The sequence below is a fragment of the Numida meleagris genome, chromosome 5 (assembly GCF_002078875.1).
Source record: "Numida meleagris isolate 19003 breed g44 Domestic line chromosome 5, NumMel1.0, whole genome shotgun sequence".
Lineage (NCBI taxonomy): Eukaryota > Metazoa > Chordata > Aves > Galliformes > Numididae > Numida > Numida meleagris.
The window spans coordinates 65,094,372-65,116,498 of NC_034413.1; the positions used below are offsets into that span (position 1 = coordinate 65,094,372).

At 38.6% G+C, this 22,127-nt stretch overlaps 1 protein-coding gene and 1 long non-coding RNA gene across 3 annotated transcripts in view; one reads left to right on the forward strand and one right to left on the reverse strand.

Moving 5' to 3' along the window:
- Nucleotides 1-21,587, reverse strand: LOC110399366. The gene is made up of 2 exons (XR_002439147.1): nucleotides 20,776-21,587; nucleotides 1-14,707 (listed from the first exon to the last, which is right to left on the reverse strand). It is a non-coding gene; the product is annotated as an uncharacterized LOC110399366 (long non-coding RNA).
- ACMSD (aminocarboxymuconate semialdehyde decarboxylase) overlaps nucleotides 17,170-22,127 on the forward strand; it is a 22,592-nt gene continuing 17,634 nt past the window's right edge. The window contains exons 1-2 of one of the 2 annotated variants that reach the window (XM_021397958.1): nucleotides 17,170-18,166; nucleotides 21,596-21,640. In XM_021397958.1, coding sequence (XP_021253633.1) covers nucleotides 18,110-18,166; nucleotides 21,596-21,640 — 102 coding nt within the window. In that variant the 5' untranslated portion in view covers nucleotides 17,170-18,109. The remainder of the gene's footprint in view (nucleotides 18,167-21,595; nucleotides 21,641-22,127) is intronic. The other variant, XM_021397957.1, reaches the window with a different exon arrangement.

Below are 22,127 nucleotides of genomic sequence, written 5' to 3' on the forward strand. Positions count from 1 at the left end.
TGCACTGATAGTCCTTTATTAACAGCATTAGGCTAAAACCGGCCCTGAAAGATACAGTGGTCTCGTGGGAGAGTGAGATTGGAGCTGGAGACTTGCTGGCCCCCAGAGGTGTTCCCAGTTCTCTCGGCTGCCCTTCCCAGGGCTGCAGAATAGAGGGAAAAAAAAAAAACCTTGGGAGAATAGAAGTGGAAAAAATAGAAAATGTTACTGATAGATCCGTGCCAGAACTGTTATCTTCTTCTTCTTCTCTGCTGGTTTCTAATGACTAAATCGAGAGGTGCAAATAAACAGAAGCAATTTCCATGCTAGCACAGCTCCCAGTTGTGTGCTCGGTAGCATGCAGATACATTTTGAAACCACATTGTGCTTTGACTTGCATCTAGGAAAACATCAGAAGGCCATTAGGCATTGCAGCCCAAGTACTCCACAGATATATATGTATATAATCTCTATTATGTTAAATAAAGATGAGGTTGTCTTTCTCTCTTGACAAATCAGCAGATTTGGGGAGTATGGAAAGGCTGGTGGGAAACTAATATTTATGCAAACGTAGGAACATGATTTTATAAACTGTCAATCTTGCCTTAAAAAAAGTTTTTGTGATGCTTTAGGAATGCCAATTTGGGAATGGTTTGTGGAACATTACAATGGCTTAATGGCTTAATTTTTCCTTAAAAAGCCTTTTGATCCTGTATGGTTGTCTTCAAAATCATTTCAGATATATTTTAAAACATTAATATTTGAAAAATTAAATAAGAGTAAACAATGGGGAAAGTTACATCAGCTGTTTTTTTTAGAAAATGGCTGGTGTTCAGGTAACCAACCTTTTAGAATAGGGTTGGCTATCATGGTGAGAAGAATTGGTGTTTGCTCTTTATGTAATCTCTCGATTCCTTTGTGTATAGTTTGCTGTACCTAGGAAATATTATTGACGTCTTAAGGCTTCTTTCATCTTCACCCTTAGCTATCCTACCCTGCTTTGTGATCCCATGGCTCTTGCTCTTCTAGATGGATCAGCACAAATATGAATGTAAAGAATACCTAGGGTAGCTTTCTTTTCCCTTGTGTAATGGATACTGTAGTGCTAAGTGTCTATGTGTTGTTCCTGTCAAAAGAGGTTCTCGCCTGCACAAGCTAACACAAGTGAGTTATTTTGTGGGAATTTTTTTGAGTTTGGGCTTAGTTGGGAGAGGTTGGAAACTATTAATTCTTCAAAATGAATGTGTTGTTTTTCTTTATGGGCTATTCTCTAAGGTTTGGTGACATTTGAATCTCCTAGAAATGAGGAAAGATCTGTACGTGTATGCATGTAAGATATGAATGAAAGGTAGGAAATGCCTTCTTTTTTTTGCTCAAAGTAATTGTCACTTCCCTCTGTCACTTAAAAGGTGTTTGTAAAGAAATGAGGATCCTTAAATGAGCAGAACCAGTTTTGTAGCCTGGTGAGAGACAAGGGATTGGGGCCAAATCACTTTTCAGGATCTGGCAGGGACACAAAATCTTTGACTAACTTCTGGGAGGCATGCTTCCATGTAGAGTTCATGCAGTCCCTTGAAATGCTGCCATGGGTTTAATGCTCCCTAATGCAACTACTGCAGGATCCTTTCTCTTCTGGGGAGATGTGTCCATTCCTTGCATAAATGAGAGACAGACTAGTGACTCTCATCGAACAATATCTCCTTTCTGTAAGTCTCCCTGAGATACTTTAGCATTCTTATAACTTCCAGAAATCATGGCTTGGAGATTCCTAATTCAGCTTCTTTACAAGGGAGCGAAAGCAGTAGGTTTCCAAATGATTTGAGGGGGGGGAAAGAAGGAGCCAGGAAGACCTCACCAAGATTTTCAACTTTGAGATATTCCTTTTTCTTTTTTTAGATGTTCTCAGCTGCTGTTTTTTTCTGACTGGCAGGGTCTGCAGCTGTCTCTGGATAAATGCTATAGTGTTCATGCTATAGCAAAGAATATGAGGCTTGCAAAGAATATTAGTGTTTCTTTTAAATTACTCTTTTCAGTACTTTGAGACATGGCCTCACGTGAGAAATGATGTACTCAGCCTTTAACAAATACAAATTCACTACTTTACTCAGCTCCACAATGGAGAGGCTTTCTGATGAGACAATTATTTGTATTAGCTCACTATGAAAAATCAGAACGACTACCATACCTTAGAAGCTGGAAGCTGCTTTCCTTTCCAGCACTGCCTCCTATTTCTCATGACAGCTCCTTCATCCAAAGTATATTCCACTGGATAAAGAAGTAGGGTTAGGGGCTTAAAGGCCTGAGTCCAATTTTCCAGCCCTGTTGTACTTCTTGTGTAGCAAGTGTGTACGCCAAGTCAATTAAGAGAAAAAGGCCTGACCATAATTATTATATAATATTATTTGTTGGCCCCTCAAACATCCCCTTGTTGGATATGAACAACAAAAACAACAAAATAAAAGGAAAGAAACCATTTCCCTGGGGTCAGTCTAAGTAGACTGATGCCATGCCAAATACTGCAGCTGCTGCAAGATTAATACACACTTGCAGAATTTTGTTCTCTGCTGGAACCGCCTGCAATTTCCATAGCATTTTGGCTTCCATAAAAAGGTGGCTCCAAATAAAATGGAGGTCTCTTGCACCACAGCAACCAGAAACAACGAAGAGAACTCCTGTTTTTTTTCATCTGGATTGTCTGTGGTCTGGGATTGCTGCGGTTATTTGTGGTGGTGGTGGTTCGTTCTTTCTTCCTTTCTAACCTTCCTCCTTCGTTCTTCTAAATAAAGGAAAAATCACTCTCAGGTTTGTGACTTTTCCTTCAGGCCCACTCTATCTCCCAGCATTCACAGAATTTGTTATATTTGACAAAATTTGGGTTAGGTCCATCTGTTTTCTCTTTTCCGAGGTAGACACTCTCCTGAGGAAATGAGCCATCTCTTGGCAGCACAGTAGTCTGTCTTCCTGAGTTACAATCTCTTTGTTTCATTTAAACATTTTTCCCATACTACCATTCACCTGTTATGGCACAGCAAAGAGTACCATGGTGCAAAGAGGCACAAAGAATACGATGCTACTGTATCATGTAGAGTGAGAGTGGAATCAATGGGCGACAGTAGTGAAATAGGTCCTTGTCTTTCAGTCAGCACTGTATGAGTGCAGAACATTTCTCATTCCTTTTCAATCTGCGTGGAATTTGGATGTATTACATGTTCATTTCTCTTTCTGAAAATTGTGGACTTTCTGTATTTCCTTTTCTTGTTAACACTACTGACCCAAATGTTTCCACCTGAACAAGCAGAACGTTGTGGTGCACCCAGAAGCTTCTGAGAAGAAAGTTTTCTTCATTTCATTAACATTAATTAGTCAGTATTCCATACTGACCAACATCTTGAGTGCAGCACTTAAATTGAGAGCCCTCTTGCATATTAGGGAAGAGTTGGTCAGCCTGCCTAGTGATTATGTTTTAGTATATTTAAAGACATAAGAGCAATACAATTCTGTCAATACAATTAGCCATTTTGTTTTCAGGCCCATGTTTCATACACATCCTAAACACAAAAATGGCTTGTTTTCTGGCAGTGTGAGCCAGGATGGTTTTTTAGTTTGGTCTAGCAGAGGTCTTATGCCTGACATTTAAAAGACAGCGTTCACTTCTTACTTTTATCAGTGTGTCCTTCGTGGAACTACAGCAGGAAGTAATAGCACCCCAGTTCAGCTGTGTGCATGAAATGGTGAGATGCTTCAGATCGTTCTCACCATTTAAACACTTCTCTACTAAAATTAATAAGTGAAATATGTATCTTCAGTGATGAAATCCTCTAGATTCTGTATTTCACAGACTTCTTTTATTGAACCTAATATTTTCTTTTTATAGACTCTTCACCATCTCGTGCAGTACTTACTTCCATAGTTTTAGACTGAATATTATCTTGCATTAAATATAACCAGAATGTTATTTTTAAATATATATATATATGATAATTTGATAACTTCCTTCAGGCTATGAAAGAGTGCCTATAATAGGATTCCCAGGGAATACAGCATGCATGACCTTGGTAGGTAATTGATGACACCTCACATAAGCACGTACTCTTCCTCTATATGATGGTGCAGGATCATATTTACACAAAATGCCCAAGCTAGCAGGAGCCACCAGCATTAATAAAAGCCGTTGTGGCAACAAAGGAGGAATGAAAGCCCACCATGCAAAATACATCCTCTTGCAGTAGTCAAAAGCTCTTGAAACAGATTCTTCACAGTGGTCATCTTCCATCTTCAGGCTATTTTGAAAGCTGTTTTAAATCGGAGTTAAAAGTTCTGTGTAAGTACGGGAAACCAAAGGTTTACCTACAAAAACAAAACTTAGTGTTTTGCCCAGATAAACGCTGCTCAGTGGTGAAAGATTGCATGCCTCCATTCCCAGCCATGTTGTATCACTGAAGACACTTTGTTTCCAGTTTGTATGTAACCTAGTGAAACTGGCTGACTTGGCGGTAGTAGCAGTATTTCACTGATAATATTCACGAGTACACAAGAGGGACAGAAAGGAAAGAGAACTGAGTTTAAAGAGGAGACAACCCGATATTTAATTAAAAGGCTTCCTTCTTCTTTGCTGCTAAGTTTCAGTTGTATTATTTTTTCTATAATAACTTCACGTGAATCTAGAGCTTCTTATGCTATGTGGAGAGATGTTTCTTCTTCCAGTGAGATTCTAACCACAGCCTAATAAATGACATGAGCATAAGCAGATGAGATTTCATTTGTGCATCAAGGAACAGAAGAATAGAAAACTAGGAAATTCCTAGGGAGTAGAATCATTATAATTTTCTAATAAACTTATTCAGTGACTCATAATTTCTTCATTATAATTCATACCAAAAGCTTCTTAATGACTAGAGATACCCAACATATGTGCATAACTCCAGTATCTTTCACAATTTTCCGTGAAGTTTATATGATTAAACCCCAGATGAAGTGAACCACAGAAGCTACAAAACGTTTTTATTACATACAGATTGGAGCAGTTGTCCTGTTTCCAAGCCAGTGCCCGTTCCTTCTGATATGCCTGTCTACTGAGACCTTTTCCCACCATCTCAGACATAAATTTTAAGAATTCTGTATGCAAAGACAAACACACAATTGTTTCCTATTCAGTCTGGACCCATGGGTTTATCAAAAATGTATAGCTTATATCTTTAACATTAAGCATCAGAAAATATTCTTTAAAACATGATAACACCCGCCTTGAAGGTAAGAATTTCATGAGAAAAGGGACTAGTTGCATTTACTTATGGGATTCACCTGTGCTGGAAAATAAATGTGTTGTGTTTTATGTGTAATGGATTTCAACCTACACCTATTTGCTTTTCCAGTCTTTTAAACTCTCTGAATTGTGACTTGGATTAAAATCTTATTCCTTGCAAACCTGTGGCATCTGCAAAAGAATTGTTAATTTTTATCTTTCTGTATATATATATATATTTTTTTTTTTAACCAAAAGACAGTGTCTCTTTGAGGAAATACCTTTTCTCTAATCTATACCAAGGTAATAGTATAATATTTATGTATTGTTTTGAATACCTAATCCACATTGTTTAAGAAATTGGAAAAATATATTTTATATTTTTCTTATGCCAAGTAAATTGTAAACAGAGTTCTGCTCATTTCCACTTGAGTATTTAGATAGGATGATTACAGAAAGTGTTTGAAAATAGAGTGTAAGCCACAGCCAACATGAATATTTTGAAAAAACAAATTTATTGTTCTTCATAAACAGGAAATTACATTCATTCTATTTTGTCCCAGTCTGAGGATTTTTTGTGGGGGCAGGAGGTGTTCTGGTTTGGGTTTTTTGGTTTTTTTATCATCAGGTTTTTGAAGTCATCTAATTCTTCTCGATTTTTTATGGAGATCAGTCTCCCAGGAACGCACTGGAAGCTGTTGCCCACTTATGTTTTTTGTTTTGCTTTGTTTCTGCTTTTATGTTGGAAGGAAGAAGAATTCGTTTCATGAGTCCTGGCATGCAACTGGGGTTTGAGTATTTAATTTTCATGTCAGACAGTGTAGATAAAATTGTGAAATTTTTCGGGTACTGATTTTTGGAATATTATTGGGCTAAGCAAAAGCCATGTCAACAGCATATGGAGCAATTTTAATAGGTTTCTGCATCCTTGATCTTCACAATATATTCATGATTTCTCTTATTTGGTAAAAGGTTGAGTGGGCAATGGGAAAAATAGAAGACAGTGGCGATCCCTTATGTAATTTTAAGAGCACAAATTGCAAAATTCACTGCATTCTTCTGGTAAGAATAAATGGGAGTCATTTTTTGTGGAATTCAAAAATTTCTTCTCCATTGCAGTTAAACATTTTTTCGTGTGTAGCAGTAGCAAAAACACTGGGTCTATTTGATCTAGCATCATGAAATATGCTGTGGATATTGACATCTGTCTAGTGAATAATCCAGTGAATACTGGATTCATATAAGATGATGGTAATTGGTTAATAAGCTTATTCATTAATAAGCATACTGAAATATTTATATTGCTTCTAGCAGCAGTATGGAGTTTCACATGACTGTCAGCATTTTCTAATTTTACAAGGAAGAATAGCTTCCGTGTAAGCTGAAGAAGCACTTTTCTCTGTAGAATGGAAAGGGTTAATCGCACCTTAACTAGGAACGTCATTTTAAGCAACCTGTAGAATTAAACTGTAAAGGCAATTGCAGTTTGGAGTTGGAAATGTCAGTGAGTTTTTTTAACATCTGCCACAATGAAATTGTCCTATAACCAAAAAGGAAGAGGGAGGTGTCAGTCATATCATTTAGTCAGATTATGACAAAATTCATTTTCTGCCTTTTTCAGATTTTCTGTAAAGCTGTCAATGGTGCCCTAAAAATAAAGGGCTGTGCAATTATATAGTAACAGACAGCTTCTTCTTCACTATCAAGACTACATGAATTTTCAGTATGAGGATTCAGCTACACTTCAATAGACACAGATGTTTAACTTAATTTTCACACTGTTGTGTTAGAAAGCTTGCACACACCCAGTCATTTCATCCCCATAGGCACGTTTTTTCCACTATTATTCTAACCAAAGTCTGTTTTACATCTTCAGTAGAACTGCTTGTTCTTTTTCCCTTCCTTAAGAAACTGTCTCGGTATTCTTTTCAAAACTAAGGGGGGAAAATAATAAACAGAAATGTAAGAATGGATTACCTGGGGCAATGGTCAAAAGCTGTGGCTTGAGAGGTTAAAATGGGACGTTACAAAATACTCTTCACTATGATCTTAGTGCAGTTGTAAAATTGTTTACTGAGAGGTGGTGGAATCTTCTTCACTGGAGGATTTCTAAATTCAGCTAGAAAAAATCCACTTACAACCACATTTGAGCACGTGTAGGGGTGCTAATGGTCCTTCTCAGAGACAAGAGCTGAAGTAAGCAATCTCCACGGGGTCCTTCATGTCTACATTTGTAAGATTCAGACAATATAAAGATCAGCGGCTTTGTAAGCTTTCACCTAGTAAATTCTAAGTTAAACAGTATCAAAATAGGTTGACACAAAATGTGCAGAGGTTTAGAGACTGTGTTAATTCACCAATAAATGTCAGGTGCTATGCTTTTCTGAAGGATAAAATTGGGATGGCCTACTCCACTTTCATTGTTCCTTTCATGTTGATTTGAGAAAGACTATTATTGGAGTATATTACTTATCTGATACGAGTAGCTTCTCTTGGCCACTTACTCTAATCTTTTTATGACTAGCCTATTTCCTTTAGATTGTATAAATTTGATTTTTAGGCACTTTTTCGCTATCTTCTTTCTGACTTTTATTTGTTTATGGGCACAGGAAAGTGACTTCATAGTTCTGCAGATGAGGATCATTCATTCTTAAACTCTCCAGAATCACAGGTTTTTCTGGCTGGTTTATCAGCAAACTTCTTTGAATTCTCTCCTTTACCAGCTTGAAATGGGTGTCATTTTATTGATCAAGAGATTCAATCCTTAAGTAAAATTAAAACAGAAAAGAAAATCTAGGTACTTCCAAGGTCTGTTTCATAGCCTACAGTCATTACGTATATAAGTTCACTGAGATCAAGATTTGCATATCTTGCATTTAGGGATAAAATGTCTTTGGAATATATTTAAATTAGGTGATGATCTTTTCTTATGGAGGTTTTGAAAATTAAGCTATAGTTCTTTTGCTTTACATTTAAATCAATATTAAAACTGAGAAGTGGTTGTGACATTGATTAGACTTACATTTCATGGGATATATAGACAAACTTGTTGCATCCATACTTGTTGATTTTTCCACTAGATGGCATTATGCATTAACTGCAAGTTAATTTATGAACTGCCCTGCAACTGAACATGCTTAAGATTTAAAAAAAAAATAAGAAAGAATCTATAGTGCTTTCTTCAGTCCTATGTATGAGTGAGGGATCTGTGGCTTAAAGATAGTTTGACCTACTTCTACTTAGGAGTAACCCAATCCATCCTTAATGCATCAAATATGGATTTACTCAATGCAATAAGGAAGCCAGCCATGGCAACAGTATCTGATCCTGTGTGAGATGCACCTTTTAGAATAAAACTCTTCCAACCTTTTCTTCATTTAACATTTGAAGAGTGACTTCAGCGCTGCAAATTGCTTCCTTTCTGGCTACATGGCTTCAGCTGAAGTAGTAGGAAGTGTCCTAAGTAAATCTGCAAAGCTGAAGATTGCTTTTAAATAAAGAGCCTTACATGAGTTGGGTTTTTGTTTGTTTGTTTGTTTGTTTTCCTATTTCTATTAGCTAATTCAGGGTAGATGATCAGAATAATTTATCACTGCAACTGTAAAAATAGAAAAGCTGTTGTTGCCTCCACCCAGGCGAAATGAACTATTTGTGATCTCTTACTCTGCACCATGACGTGGTTCTCAAGAGTGATGTTTCTAAAACATAAAGTCCTACCTTGTGAAGAGTCACCTCCTGTGGGGCAAAGGTTTAACAACTTTCAAAGAAGTGAGCAGTGGGATTTTTGCTTTAATCCTGAAATTGTGGTGACTGGGCAAGGAGAAACCGGTGGTCCCACCAGCACGAAAGCAATGGCAAGGATTTAGTGTGTGAGAAGCAAGTATTGTCTAGGGTACAGTTCCCTGCGTTCTACATTCTGAGCTGATTTTTATCTTGATTCTTTATACATAATATAAGATGCTCCAAGCTAGAAATGGGTAGTTAAATTAATTGTGATGTTGCATCAATTGCTGTTTTTGAAATTTTAAATAATATGTAGAAAGGGATCTAGAATTCAAGCTGAGATGAATCAACTTTGTTGGTCTGAGCGAATAATGGAAAAGTAAGAAAAGCCAAGAAAACACCAAAAATTAGCTCAGTATTAAACAGGTCTTTTTAAATTCTCCTGGTAGTCAAGCACATAGTAGGAGAGTACCTAAACTTGTGCTTAAGGTTGTCTCCGAATAGGGCTTTTATAAAGAGGACCTACCAGTGCCTGTTATAAAAACTTATCATAATCATTGCCACAAATTCAGGCTGTTAAACTACTTCTGTTTTCTACTTAAAGCGTTTTTTTACCTGTGGTAGACTGAGCTTTAATAAAGTATGATTTAATTGACCTATGCAGACTGTAGATAATGCTGTAGGTAATGTACCTGCCTTCTACCACAATCTCACTAAGCCTATGGAAGTCCCAGTGAGTAGGTTGGACATCAGGAAGTTGGAATAGCTATCCATCTTTTCCCCAGCACCAACCTTCCCCTTCTTCATCCCCCAGCTCATGTTGTAGGCCAAAATCTGCTATTGGGTGCATTTCTGTACCATGGAGACCATAGCAGATGCTAATGCTGGTGACAGTAACTGTCCATCTCCTGTCATGCTGAGCTTCAGTGCCATTTATTTACTTATTCCCACTTATTCAGGCTCATTCTCTGTTCCTGAGAGTTACATTTACATGGGGGCTTTGAAATTCTACAGTTCTTGGCTGAGAGAGAGGTGCCACTAACTGGGGAGGAGGGCAACCCAGCTCTGCCTCTCTAATTCCCTACTGTTGGAGCAGAGATATTGCAGAACTTCTCTACTCTAAAGGCAGAGGCACGGGGTCACTGACAGTGCAGGGAAGGGAACAAGGCCAGGATGTTACATCTCACAAATGGCACACTACTAATGTTGCCTAATCTAGTTTTACTTGCTTTTGCATGCATGTGGAATTGCAATAGCATCCTGCAATAGTATCTGTGCTTTTAGCCAGTGAACAATGGCCAGGCTGTGAAGGCAAGAAAAGACAGGAGCCAATACTTGGCAGCTGGCTCAGTAGGAGATCCCATTTCCTTCGTGAAAGCACAGCTCTTGACAAACTCAGCCCTCTGCACCTACCTATAGGTATATAGATGTTGCTGTCAGAGCATTACAGTTTCTGGTTACCAAAGGGCAAAATACAGTTGTGGTGTGCGTGGCTTTTATCTTAAAAAAAAAAAAAAGAATAGAATAGAAAAGTAAATTAAAAGAGGAAGTAAAAGAGAATTAAATATGACGTTTTCATGGCTGGGTCCATCCTCATGTGGTAGCCCTCCTCTATTTTCCTAGCCAGCTCCCTGCAAAACAGGCGAGTCTCACTGAAAGAGGCAGTATGCACAAAGTACATGGTTCCACTGAATTGATGCAACTGCTTTCCTTTTGCCACTTGAGATGAAGAGATTGAATGTTGGTTTTCATTTGTTAGTAAAACTAGAAAGTAATTATTTTTATTAGTTTTTATAAGTATATCTAATTTGTTACTGGATCTGAAAATTAAGGGTTTCACAAATAGCATAAAATCTTATTGCAGATTTTCTTAAGAAAAATATTAGTGACAGGGCCTCCCCTTAATATTTGTGTGTGCTGAGCATGTATTGAAAATCAACATTGTATTTGAAATATTATACATTTTGATCCAAGTGGTAGGGGTCCATGCCCCCAGGAAATTTTAGTATACCCAGTTGGCTAGGAACATACTACAGAGATCAGCAAATATGTGAGAAGAACAACTATTTTGAAACATACACTTTTTTGTTCCTAAAGATGCTTTCTAGCTAGAGACAAAAGAAATTTAAAAGAACCATTCAGCAAACAATGAATTACATAAATGTGTAAAACACTCACTACAAATCCTCGGTGCTGAGATGCAGGAGTTCAACCCCGTCGTACTTTGACATTGCAGCCTCAGCCACAGAATCAGACAGCAGCATCTTGCGTCACCGCAGGAAAATCCATTTCAGTCAATATTAAATAAGTGCTCTCTGTCTACATTGCAATCACTAGTTGGTGCTCCACTTAATGCACTACAAATTGCAACCAGTAGTGTTCGCAATGAGTTGTACAAATGCTATGGACACGTTCATGATTTATAATGCGACGTTTCTTGAGGCGCTGTGCTGACATGGGCAATCATACGTTGTCATGGTAGACAGACATAATCCAAAACCTCTAAACTGCCTTTGCATTTAACTGCTGGACTCCAGAAAAAGTTTACCACCAATTCCTGTTTAAGTTGATCTGTCTCTGCAGCGGCTCAAAATTACTTTTCGATCTGAAACCATCTCTTAATAGATTGCCTGGTGCCAAAAGTGGGCTTTTTTGTTGAGTTTTAAAGGATTAATTATAACAGAGTTCTTCTAGAACACCTGCAATATTTTTAGATCCTGTAGAAGTTGGTATGAAATAGAAGGTTGTGATAAGTGGCAATGTCTTGAAAGGCAAAATGCGTCTAATTGAGGAAGTGGCTTTGTTCATGCCCCTCACACTCAGAAGCAAACACATGCTCTTTGATGTATCTGCAGTACTCTCCAGGCTATAGCTATAACCCAGAAAGTAGAATTTCTTGATTTTTTTTCCCTTTATTTACTGAAAAAGATTAAGTGAATTAGGAAAACACACTTCAACACAGCCGGGAAATCGTGGATCTTCTCTAGTAATAGCGCAGAAGGCAAACAACACTGACAGCTAGGGCTAATGTAGTTACAATGGAAGAAGGCAACACCTTCCTTTTCCTGGGAGGAAAACTAAGTATGAAAGTTGGGAAAATAATTCAAATTGCAATGCTCATTCTAAATCAGCCGTTGCATTACATCAGTCCACCAAGGTTTTCTAGTCAGCGATGAATTTGGCCTTGGGGTAATTAATTTATTAATCACACTGTTATTTGTAAGAGTCACCAGGATTTGCAGGGGTAGCAATTTGTTGAAGCAGTAGTACAAATTCAGATACTTGTATGTTTTTCCTTTGGTTCTTTGTCTTCCTTCTGAAGCAATAACATTTCTGAAAAGCCCGTTCTTACCCCCAAAATGCAGACATCCTCCAGCAGTGGCATAGAGAGGCCTCTGGAAGGAGAGCAAGGTGGGGATCTGAGGAGCTAACGCACGAGGAATGAAGTTGAAAGACAACATTTGGCACTGATTTGTTTTTACTTATTTGTCTTAGACACCACCTTCTAGATGAATCTATCGATCTCAGATGTTACCGTGGGGTATTCACTTGAAAAGTACGAGTTTTTTAGATCAGTAGCTGTAGATTTCATTCCATCTGTTCTTCCTGGACCGCATTTACACTACCGGTATCTGGCTGGCTGCTCTCACTGTACAAGAGTGACACTTGTCCTGAAGCATGCTTAAATAGAGTCTCTTTTATTTGAGGAAAAAATGAAAACTCTGTTTTACTTGTTCTCAGGTTTGGGGAAATATTTATTTATTATCATATTTGATAGAACGTATCAATACATGGTAAATATATGCTAAGTGTTAATTGCAGATTTGCAATTTTAGTGTATTAAGAAAATAATGATATCGTTTGAAAGGTGGTAATATGTTTTTTTTTATTTGGAACACCATTTGAGTTCCAAAATTTAGTATTTTTTAGAAACCTGGAAATTAATGAGAATTTATTAAGGCTAAGATTATGTGGCAGAGAACACGGTAGTGGTCAGGAATTTGGCACAGGACGCATTGTTTGCTTTCAGCACTGTGTGATTCATCAGAACTCCTGCTAGCCTAGTGCTCACAGAGCAATGCAGCGCCCTGCCAAAGGCAGCAGCAGCCCTGGCCACCTCTGCACTATAAATTGCAGTGACATAACTGCGATGGCTGTGGCAGATGTAATAGAGAGACTAACTGGTGAGCACCATCCTGAGCTTTTGCAACCATGAAGCTTCCACAGCACTTTGATAGCTTAGGTCTTCGAAGCATCAGATGCATCAGTACAGTGTAATGTCTGAATGAAAAAACCTCATTTCTCTGCGAGACTAAACTGACTCAGACACTGACCAGCATCAGCTCTGCTGTGTCTCTAAACAGAAGCTCTTCCAGTTATTTCTGCAAAGGGTTTTGAATAATAAAACTTAAAATTGTTGGAAAATAATGTATTTAATGATCAATACACTAGCACTGTTGTCATTACCTTTTCACAATAAGGGTAGTGCTGTCACTACCCTTTTCCAATACCCTTTTACTCTTCTGTCACCACCCTTTCACAATAAGGGTAGTGAAGCAATGGAACAGGATGCTCTGTTCCTGGAAACATTCAAGGTCAGCCTGGACTGGGCTCTGAGCAGCCTGACCTAGCTGTCGATGTCCCTGTTCATTGCAGGGGATTTGGACTAGATGACCTTTAAAGGTCCCTCCCAACTCAAAGGATTCTATGATTCTGTTCTATGATCTCATCTTGAGCTGATGTCATCTCTAACTGGAGACCTGTGTACCTCTGTTCTTGCATTCTATGGATATACCTAAGTGAAATGCAGACATCCCGACCCAGCCAGCTGTGCAAGCCTTTGTTTGGACAGTCCTGGATTGCTTTGTAGTTGGTGTTTGAGAACAGGGAATCATAATGCCACTCACTGCCTGGATACGTTCTTGTTAAGGGCTTCACTGGTGCAACTGTGGCTGGACACGTCCTCCTGGTGTAGCTCAGTTATGTACTCTAGTGCTTACCTCACAGAAATAATGTCCATGGTGTAGCAATCTGAGAACTACACGTGGAAATTGCCGCATAGACACTCTCATTAGAAGAGCCGTGATAACCATTGTTTTTATTCCCCACAGAAGGGAAACCTTTCCACTTCCACTAAATTCTGAGTTCTCTGGAGCTTCAGAAGAGCATTAAGTTCTGCGAAGAACAGGCTAATTCAATAGAAAAGGTTTAATCATTTAATACCACACAAAAAATAGAACCACCGCCTCCCGCATCCTCTCCAAACATGTCATTTCCAAGCAGGTCTGCGATGACAGTCCCAAAGGAGCGGGGCAGCAGCAGCAGGGCCCAAGGACAGCCCGTCGCTAAGCAACCAGCGTACACACGCTGCTCAGCACTTGTTTCATTTGCAAAGGGACGTGTTCTTCGAGCACTTCATTTACACTGCTGGCCACAATGAGTTTCCCACTGGCTTTCCGGCGCTGTGCATGTATAAAATAGCCATTTTTTCACAACCAAATGTGCAACTGAAAGAGCAGATGCCAGAGAAGAACAGGTGGAATTGTAAGGATTGGAAAATCGGCACAAGTATTTCAGGCCTTTCTGACGTCAGAATCCTGAATTTGGCTCTATTTCTGTGTTCATCCTACCTGCAAAGGGGCTGCCTTGGTACGGGCTGGATGTCTAGCAGCACTGTCTGCAGTTTACCCAGGCTTACTGATGTACCCTCCTGTGAAGAGCGCTCAGTCATGGTTTTTACAGACAGGGGGAAATACATTCTCTCTGATTAAAAAAAAAGGGCAGAATTGGACCCCAGTTCCCAGTATGAAGATTCCAAATCACAAATTCTGTAATTCTTTCAGAAGAACAGCTACGTAGTTTTAGAAAATGAGCATTTAATGCAGTACATCTAACATCACTTTCAATTAGTGCTGGTCCCTATAGAGAGATAAAGCCCTATAGCTCTGCTAGACTCACATCTGCCTATCTGAAATCAGCTCTGGCCTAAACAGTCCCCTAAAATAGTACCCTAAAAGGAAAGTTCATCATAATGAAGAGTGCAGTTCAGTTGGTAAAGGCCATACTAAATGCATGTTTTGCTACACGGGATCTAAAAGACACTAGTGCCATACGTAAGGATACTGAGGCAGGTGGGGCAAGTTATTGTAACATATGTTCCTTCCTAATGTATGTAGGAGGCTCCTTTTGGCTGGGAAGATGTCTGTACACATTTCAGTTCTCCCCTCTAGCAGATGTAGCGAGTACATTCATTCACTGATATACGTTTTGTGGTTTTTTTCCAACTTTTTGCACTGGGTCTGCCTCGGCTAGAGCTAACTTTCCCCACAGCAGCCCATCCAGTGCTGTGCTTTGCACTTGCAAAGCGGTGTCGATATCTCCCCCATTTGGCTCCTCCTGAGCAGTGCTGGCACAGCATCAAGGCTGCCTTTCCACAGCCAGTGTTGCGGCCCTGCTTCCTGAGCATCACTTGCTGATGGGTAATATAAAAATAGGTTATTTCTTCTTTAGCTTCTATGCGGCCTTTCCTTTTTTTATATTTTTTCTCTCATTAAACTGCTCCTATCTCAAACCTTCAAGTGCATTTTGTTTTGCTTTTTCCGCGTCTTCTTTTCTCTTTTTTCTCTTTTCAGCTTTTCTCCCAATCCTCCATCCTGCTGAGGACAGGGAGTGAGAGAGCATCTGTGTGGGACTTTGCTGCCTATCCATGTTAAGCCACAGCATTTTGTCATCTCATCCAAATGCTCTAGGATGTAAACTCTTTGTAGAATATATGGTAGAATATATCTTTCTGTCGCCCCACTCATTCTGCATATGAAAGTTTCCATTCAGTCAGGACCTCCTGCCTGGAAGCACAGTGAATTTATGCTCCTCTCCCTCTGTCTAGGGCAGGCTGATAAAGCTATCAGACCCTCTGGCTCCTGTTGGCAATTTCTGCACCTCTGCACCATACTCCAGAGGTTTGCAACCAAATGGAGATAGCAAAGGCTGTGCTAAAAGGCAGCACTTTGCATTAGGGTACAAATATCACAGAGACTGAGGCACGTAAGTCATTCTTCTGTTATAAGGCAGATTGTCTAAAATATTAGTTAAATGTTCAATTCTTCAAACCCATGCTTTCGAAGCAGGATGCAAGAGTGACTGAAGATGCTCTTGTTTGTAGCCACTGCTGGTCCTGCTGCTGCTGACCTAATGGATCATCATGGATATAGGCAGATGTCTTAATATCCCTGAGATCAAGTTGAAATGGATACAATTTTTGCCTTTGACTGATGAGGTTTCCAAGGGAAGTTTGCTGTTAAATGAAATGCACGGTGGGAGCAGGCACTGTTTGCAAGCTAAGCTGTGTCTTGGGAGCAGCAACTAGCAGCTACATCTTTTTTTAGAGCTGAGAAAAGTAAAGCACAGTTTTGAAGAAATGCTGACCTCTGCAGCCATTGTGACTTAGGAGAACAAGCTATGTCTTGGACATTCTAAATATTATCTTCCTGCTCCTCTCCATTGCTAGTACTTCTGCTTTCTGTGCTCAGATGGGGAGCTGCCTTCCAAAGTTGTCTTTATTCAATAACATCATATTATCATATCGTACCTAATCATAGAATCAACACTTCATCCTTATCTCTGCAGTTGTATGTACAAGCATGTAGCTTGCCAACAGACTAATATTATAGCACTATAGTGTATAGCATAGCTGTCACACTTGGGAGCAAGAGAGCAAATTCACTGCTTGACCTGTCAGCTGGGTCATGAACAGACTGGTTTTGATTGTGATACAGAAATAATTGCTATTTTAAATCCCATTTCATTTATCTGGGAAAATGAGTTATTGGGTGCTCTGCTTAATGTAGGATACACTCTCCAAAAGCATCTGCTTCCTATTTCTTTTAACGTTCAGTCTTCAGTGACCCCAAGTTGCAGAGAAGCATGCTATCAAGTGAGCAACCAACCGCGTAGCAGTTGACCTGAAGAATATCCAGGTTAACTGAGTAAATCAAAAGCAGACTTTCTGAGAGAGGGAAAACACAGCAAAGCAGGGAAATGCATTGCAGTCTTTTTTTTTTTTTTTTAAATTGAGATCAAACAAAATAACGACGTCAGAAAATGGTTGAAACAAAATGGACCACTTGTTTTTCTAGTTGCTCGATCTCAGGTTGAATGATTCACTGCAAAATTTAGTTTTGAAAAGTCAGCATTTTTCATGAGAAACAAATTAATCAAGAAATGGTTAACCAGCTTTAGCAAGAAGACACCGTGTGAGCAGCCTGCGTTGAAGTACAACTACACCAGAAATACATTACAGAGAAAAAATGCGGCATGAATAAAAGTCAACGGTACCTTGAGGAAAGAAGTATAATATTAAATTGTGTAAAGGGTGAAACAGAAGATGCAATTACACAGAAAAATTGAGGTAGATCCAGTTAAGCTTCACTTAGAATGCAGAAACCACTTGCCATATTAGCAAGCGCACTCCAATAGCCTTAATTACTAAAGTAATCTGAGCCATTCTCCTGCCTGATCTTGAGCCAGCTTGAAAGGCTCTGAGCAGTGGCACGTGTAAATACCCAGCTTAAACCAATAATCAGAGGGAGGGAATTAAATGCGGAGCACAGATTTGGCTACAATTCAGTATTTCTGTGAATTTTTAAAGTAACTTTTAAGAAAATGCAAAGGAAGGAAAAGAGAGTGGATGAGGAGGTGTGACTGCCTACCAAGAGTACATCATTTGCTCGCTGCAAATTATGTAAGAATCTAAGAGAAAGGAGGAAATTCAAGCCAGCCTGCTTAGTACATTCATTCTAATTCAATTTCATTGAATGATTTTCAGCTTGTAAAGCTGAGCTTGCAAAGGAGCTTGCATTTTAGACTCTAGGTAAAATATCCCCCTTTATACTGCCAATATAAACACACGTTCCTCCCTTTGCCCTCAGTCAGCTGTAGTTGATGCAATCACATGGACTTTCTGCTAGAAGCCTTTGTTCTTTTGCAGAGCCACTCCTCCGGGATCTAGGCTCCCTGGTTGGTTACTGTACTGGGTTCTCGTGACCCACAGCAGGTGGATCTGCGCGGCAGCCCAAGTTAATAAGCCGCTGAACCAGGGGCAAGAAGGATAGTAGCAATTACACAGAAAACTCTGTGAAACAGTATTTCTCCTTTGATACTTCCAAAATGAAAATTGATATTCATAGCCACATTCTACCTAAGGAATGGCCTGACCTAAAAAAGGTAAAAAGAGTTTAGATATTCAGTGCCTTATGTTAGCAGCAGCCATTGGTACCAGCGTAATTTTTGAAAGCTCATTGAATGAAGGATTCTGTTATAAATACCTGATTTCAGTAGGTTTTTATCTAATTGGATTTTTTCTTTTTCAGATGTAAGATGGTTGTATAACATTACTATGCAAAGCAAGAGTCCCCGTAAGAAAAGGATGGGAAGCTGTGCTGTGTTCCCCACTCTCTAGTTAGACTGGTGTCATTTTTATATTTTTGACTGTTCTTTGGTTTTGGGGTTTTTGTTTTGTTTTTGTTTTTGAGACTTAAAACTATAAATTGATGAAGCATAAATTCCATTTTCTTGATGAAACCAGAGCTGTCAGGTTCCCAAATGCTGCTCACTTCCAATTTCAATGGAGAAATAAGCAAATGTTAGACAAGAGTAATGCTACCTAGAACAAAAGTCATTCATTTCTTGTGCCCAGAGGCATGAGAGCCACTCACTGCAACAGGTATTGGGTAACTCCAACTATGGCTAACTGATTATTATGATTATTTTACTAATATCTGTTATGTTTTCAGTTACTGGAAAGATGCAGCATATTGTATTACAAATACAAACCTCAGTTGTCACAACACTGAAGCTATAAGTGAACTTGTCTTAACTCTGAATTTTTGCATGGTACACTATTATTAGCACTCAACAGCATGAATATATTCTTGCCAGTAGCGATTTTATGATCCTGTGAAAAGCAATTGAGAATGGAAAGTGTGATTTAGGTTTTCATGTAGTAATTCTACTCCTCTTCTTACTTCAGGTTATCAAAAGCAATGTACTCATCTGGTTCTGAGTTAGGTTGTAGAGCTGTTGCCTGAATAATTATTATCACAAATGAACATAAAGATGGATCAAGACTTTTGGACTCATACGATACCACACCTTCAGTGCTACAAAGAGTACTGAAAAAGATCGCATGATCAAATTGTATTTACATATTGTTCATACATACAAAATGGTTTGCAACTAAAAACAGCTTTCAGAATTCTAGGATAGCTATTTTTTATAACTCTTTAGTGTTTTCATTCATAAAATTGGACTAGAGAAGGTGAGAGCTGAGTTGCTGCTTCTCTTGTTGCAATTCTGTGCTGGCAGTAGCTTGAATGGACGTTGGCTGTGTCTGGCAGTGCTACGGAACCAGCCTTTCATTGTGCCTGTCCTTGACAACGAAACCATACCATCATTTCAGCTATGCTCTCAGGCATCTGACACACTAACTGATGCTGTTTTACGCTGCACATCTCTTTTACTTTAATGTTTTGAGGTTGACGATGGCAAATTCTCAGGAAAGCATTTCCTATGCATGAGCTCCGTATGTCTATGACTTTAAAAAGGACAGCCCAGCATCAGGTGTGAGCCAGAGAGCAGCTGGAAGACTAGAACAACAGTTCAGGAAAAAAGGACTGAGATAATCGAAAATTAAGAATAAATGTGGGATTATTTCTGCATTAGGAGTGAAGAGTAACGTTTTATGCATTAAACCTCCTGGAAGGGAATGTTTCTTTCCTCTAGGGAGGGCTTTATAAATATTTATAGCTCTTATTTATAATCATATGAGCTCCTCGATAACAAAAACATGTATGCTGCATAATGTAGATGAGATGGCAGGTATCTTTTAGAACAGACATGCCTGGTTTAAATGGGTAGGAGTCTGAATATCCAGTCAACAAAGAAAGACTACTCTTACTTGTTTGATATTTGTATTCCTTTTCTTGCGCAAAATCCTTTATTACGGAAAACACCTTCATTCCGATTTTAAATGATGTAAATAATTTCTGCCATATATAAGTCAAAAGGACAATACATTCACTGAGAGGAGATCAGCCCAAGAGTCTTTTGGTGTTCACGGATGTATGTCGAGGATGAGATCGCCGCTGTTAGCCCTGCGGTCAGCCACACGCCAGAGCTGCATTTATTTAAACAACGACTAAAGAGGCTGAGGCCAAATTTTTAAAAGTTAATTTCTGCCCGTTAGTTTTTGTTTCCTCTCTTCTAAAGTTTGGGCTTTTTGAAGGTTTATTAACGGACCCAGAATAGAAAGCAACTCTCAGAATTCCCTGAAGACCGCTGAAAATCCAAGCCATTAACATAGCTCTATACATCTCATGCGTAGAGGGCCAATTAGGCAGCCCTAGCATGTACACATAGTGCTCAACTTCTTTCTTTTTTTTTTTTTTTTTTTTAGCCTTATAAATACTAAATCCTGAATCTGACTGGAACATTCTATTACCAAGATAATTATTTAAGAATTTAGGAACCCATAGTCAGTATAAAAATGAATAGAAATTAATGAAATTCTTCAGCGAGGATTATCAACACATGCAGCTAACAACTGACAGGTAAAAAGAGGGAAAGCAGTTCCAAAGCAGACCAGTGAGTTTCCCTATTGCCTACAGGCTTCCTGAGCACCTTTAAAGTACTCATTTGCCCGACAGCTTGTAGCTGTAATTAACATGGAGCTAGTTCTCATTAGATGTCGTAGCATTTTTCATAAATTTTAATACCTTACATATATAAGTATATATATATAAAGCTATGAAGAATTAAATGTAAATAAATTGTACCTCTGTCTGAATTCGGGAGGCTTGGCTCTGCACGCCTACTGTGGGAAAGCCGATGGTGTTGTTTCAGATTGATTTTTTTTTTTTTTTTATCACAGGAAATTCTGGGCTCTATTCAAACTGTTTACATTTCAGTAAAAGAAATCTCTGCTTCTACTTTGAAATGTTTCTCAATAGAAAAAAAACAGGAATTCTGAGCACCGTTTTCAGCTTATGCTATTTCATTATTTCTATTCGTTTAATTAATGAAAATAAAACAAAATCGGCTTTTTTTGTGCGTTGTGTTTTAAAAGTTGAATCTCCAGAAGAATCTGTGAGCATCTAAGCTTCTCCTTTCAGCTTCTCTTGGCTGTTTAAATATTAATAGAGAGAGACTGACCTTCAGTACTGCTGCTGAATCATGGAAGCTGGAAAGTGGAATCGATACGTCTTTGTGCTAATGATTAACTGATTACTTTTTGTTAGGACTGGAAAACTGTCAGCTCAATTTTTACACTGCCACATGTTTGATTCAATTTTTTTCAGTGTTTTGAAATACTGTTCCAAGTAGAACCTGAATGAGGTATGCAACTTTAAGCGCTCTGAAATCAGTTTTAATACGTATTTTAAAATGTTGTTGAACTGGAAGCTAAAAGGTCAGATTTACAAATACAATTAGTACAGCCTAATTAAACTTTTGCAATTTTACTGAAGTCAGTGGGGCTATTTACACAGAGTATATGCTTACGTATGCCTCCTGAATGACGTACAGCTGGGTTGTAAGAACTGACATTTCTATTACTATTGCAGAGTGCTAACTGGTCGCTGGCTTCTTCTTTTACAGAGATATGGATACGATGGATGGGTACAGCTGGATCATCACTGCAAGGTTTGGCCTGTTTGGTGCTCTAAGCTGAACTTGTTGTAATCAGAAATAAAAAAAGTTCCAGGAAATCCATTAAAAAGCAAAGTAGCAATATGGTTGGCTGAGTCTTTGACAGAGATTTATCTAGAGGTCTATTTTTATGAATAAATATCACTCAAAGTCCTAATATGCCTCAGTAGAACTTGCTTTTGACATGAAACAGTGCAGCCATTTTACATTCTCTTGTATGAGCCACTATCCATTTTTTGTCATAATATTTTCTAAACACTTGGAATAGGTAGCTCTTAGGAATTGTTTTTAATAAGACATGTCAACATAGAGTAGATAACACAGAATTCTTTTAGTTAAATGCAGTCATCTATATGAGAAGCAAAAACAAAGGGAACTGGTATTTCAATAAAAGTGTAAGAATTTAATCATGAAAATGTCTTCAAAGGGGAATAGTAACTTCTGTAATGTTATGAGGGAAAGGAGGACAAAAAGTGGTTTC